General features: G+C 54.3%; 1 protein-coding gene across 1 annotated transcript in view; it reads right to left on the bottom strand.

Moving 5' to 3' along the window:
• Positions 1 to 1,452, bottom strand: part of LOC135104883 (sodium- and chloride-dependent transporter XTRP3A-like) — a 110,940-nt gene extending 109,488 nt beyond the window's left edge. Inside the window, 1 exon segment of the mRNA XM_064012607.1 lies at positions 1,018 to 1,452. Coding sequence (XP_063868677.1) covers positions 1,018 to 1,255 — 238 coding nt within the window. The 5' untranslated portion in view covers positions 1,256 to 1,452.
• Positions 1,453 to 2,500: the final 1,048 nt, after the last annotated feature.

Genomic DNA, 2,500 nt, shown 5'->3' with positions numbered 1-2,500 from the left:
GAGAGAGAGAGAGAGAGAGAGAGAGAGAGAGAGAGAGAGAGAGAGAGAGAGAGAGAGAGAGAGAATGCACACATCTGCAGCTCTATACATGTTACATTACTCCTCCCCTTCACGCACACACACATACACACACACACACACACACACACACACACACGTTTCCACTCCTACAAGTTACCAGAGACTTAAAACACACTGCCTTCCTTATAAAGATAATAGAGAGAGAGAAAAGGGAGATAGATGGATGGATGGATGGATGGATGGATGGATGGATGAATGGATGGATGTGTGTGTTGCGACTTGCGTGCCTATTATGGGTTGGAGAGAGAGAGAGAGAGAGAGAGAGAGAGAGAGAGAGAGAGAGAGAGAGAGAGAGAGAGAGAGAGAGAGAGAGAGACATGGAGAGATACAAATAGACGATAACTTTCATGATTCTTCTTACCTTCCAACATAAACAATCCGTCCACATGTTTCTCTCTCTCTCTCTCTCTCTCTCTCTCTCTCTCTCTCTCTCTCTCTCTCTCTCTCCAACCCATAATAGACACGCAAGTCGCAACACACACACACACACACACACACACACACACCTAGAAAGCCAGACAGACAGAACAGAACGCAATGCCAGCCAGACAGAAACCCCACAACACATTACGGTACTTCTCCTCCACAACCCACTGCCCTTCACCTCCTGCGCCTCCACCACGGCAACCCTTTAACCCAACACCACCCCACACCCACACGCAGGAGGACGAGGAGGAAGGGGAGGAGGAGGGAAAGGCAAGACAGAGCTGTACCTACAAATAGACCATCAGACATTGAACTCCGGCCCAGCCACCAGCGCTACTAAGTCAAAACTCTCGGTCTGCAAACCCTCACACACGGACACACACACACACACGGACACACACACACACGCAACCACACTACCACTCCTTTCTTCCTTCCTTCCCTCCCCCCACACCGCAAATCACCACGGAACTTCCACGCCTCGCTCTTACAACTTCATCCAGTACGTACCTCCACCATCCTGTTGTACGAGGTAGGGGAACCGCCACACGTTGCCGAGGCCGACGGACAGCGAGATGCAGGAGAGCATGAACTGCATCTTGGAGCCCCAGGCGGCGCGCTCCTCCGGCACGGGCACCTCGATGGTCACCGTGCCCTCATCCTCCTGGTTCAGGGGCGAAAACTCCACCACTCCATCGTCCGCCTCCTCCAGGTTAACGGGGCGGGGCACGTGTCTTTTGGTGTCCATGGCGGGGCACTGTGTAGGGGCGGCGCAGGCTCAAAGAAGGGAGAGGGAAGCACTGAGTACGTCTCCTAAGGGCGTGAGTGTGAGTGAGGGGCGCGGCGCTCCCTCTAATCTCGGCGTCTAGTGGTGAACTGGCGAGCAACGCGCGTTCTGCCTTGCACCCGGCTCCCCCCTGGTCTCTCTCTCTCTCTTGCCCTCTCTCTCTCTCTCTCTCTCTCTCCCTCTCTCTCTCTCACTCTCTCAACCCCCCTAGTAAGGCCACCACGGTCGGCAAGAGGCGGGACGCGGTGCGGCGTGGCGGGAGCAGGGAGCAGCAGCCACGTGTTCAGGAGGTCAGTTGGTGAGGGTAACGCTGGCCATAAGTACGCTGTGTTCCGTCACTCCTGCTTTGTGGGTCACCTGCTGCGCCGCCACCCTACTGCCTTGTTTGATGTGCCGCCGTCTGTCTGTCTGTCCGTCCGTCTGTCTTTGTCCCCCGCTGGCTTGGTGACTGATTGGCTGGGTGGCTCACAGACTTGCTGGAGTGGTTGTCTGGCTGAGCTGACTGGCTGACTGGCTGGCTGGCTGATGGCGTGCCTGTCTCTGGCTGACTGTCTCCCTGACTGACTGACTGATTGGCCGGTTGTCTAGTTGGTTAATTTAATTGCCTGTTTTGACTGGTTTAGTTAGACTGACTGTGACGCATGGCTGTATTACTGGCAGCCTGGGAGATTGATTGATTGGCTGGCTGACAGGCTGGTTAACTGTTTGTCTATCTGTCTGACTGGCTGAATGGATTTGCGGCAGGTTACTAGGTGAATATCTGACTGACTAAGTGGCTAACTGCTTGGCTTATTAATTTACCTGCGTGTATAACAATTCTCCGGCTAACTGACGCACTGACTGACTGACTGACTGGATGACTGAGTGGGATGGGAGGTTGTCTAGATATCTAACTGACTGACTGACTGATTGACTGGATGACTGACTGGTATGAAAGGTTGTCTAGATACCTGACGACTGGAAGACTGGGCTGACTGGCTGACTGACTGGCTAGGATGGGAGGCTGTCTAGAAAGCTGACTGGGTTGGGTGACTGGGCAGGAGGGTGTCTGGACCAGTGGGAGAAGATAGGGGGTGGGAGGTGGGGGGTAGTGCATGACCTTAAGGCTTTCTGGCCGCGCCCTGTGTGTGAGCGGGATGCGAACACCGGCGGTTTAACTCTTGTCTGTCTGTCTATTAGTGTATCTGTCAGTCTGTGTACACCGGC

The sequence above is a fragment of the Scylla paramamosain genome, chromosome 11 (genome assembly GCF_035594125.1).
Source record: "Scylla paramamosain isolate STU-SP2022 chromosome 11, ASM3559412v1, whole genome shotgun sequence".
Taxonomy (NCBI): Eukaryota; Metazoa; Arthropoda; class Malacostraca; order Decapoda; family Portunidae; genus Scylla; species Scylla paramamosain.
The sequence above is the reverse complement of the archived record's forward strand: the minus strand, read 5'-3'. Positions and strand labels throughout refer to the sequence as shown.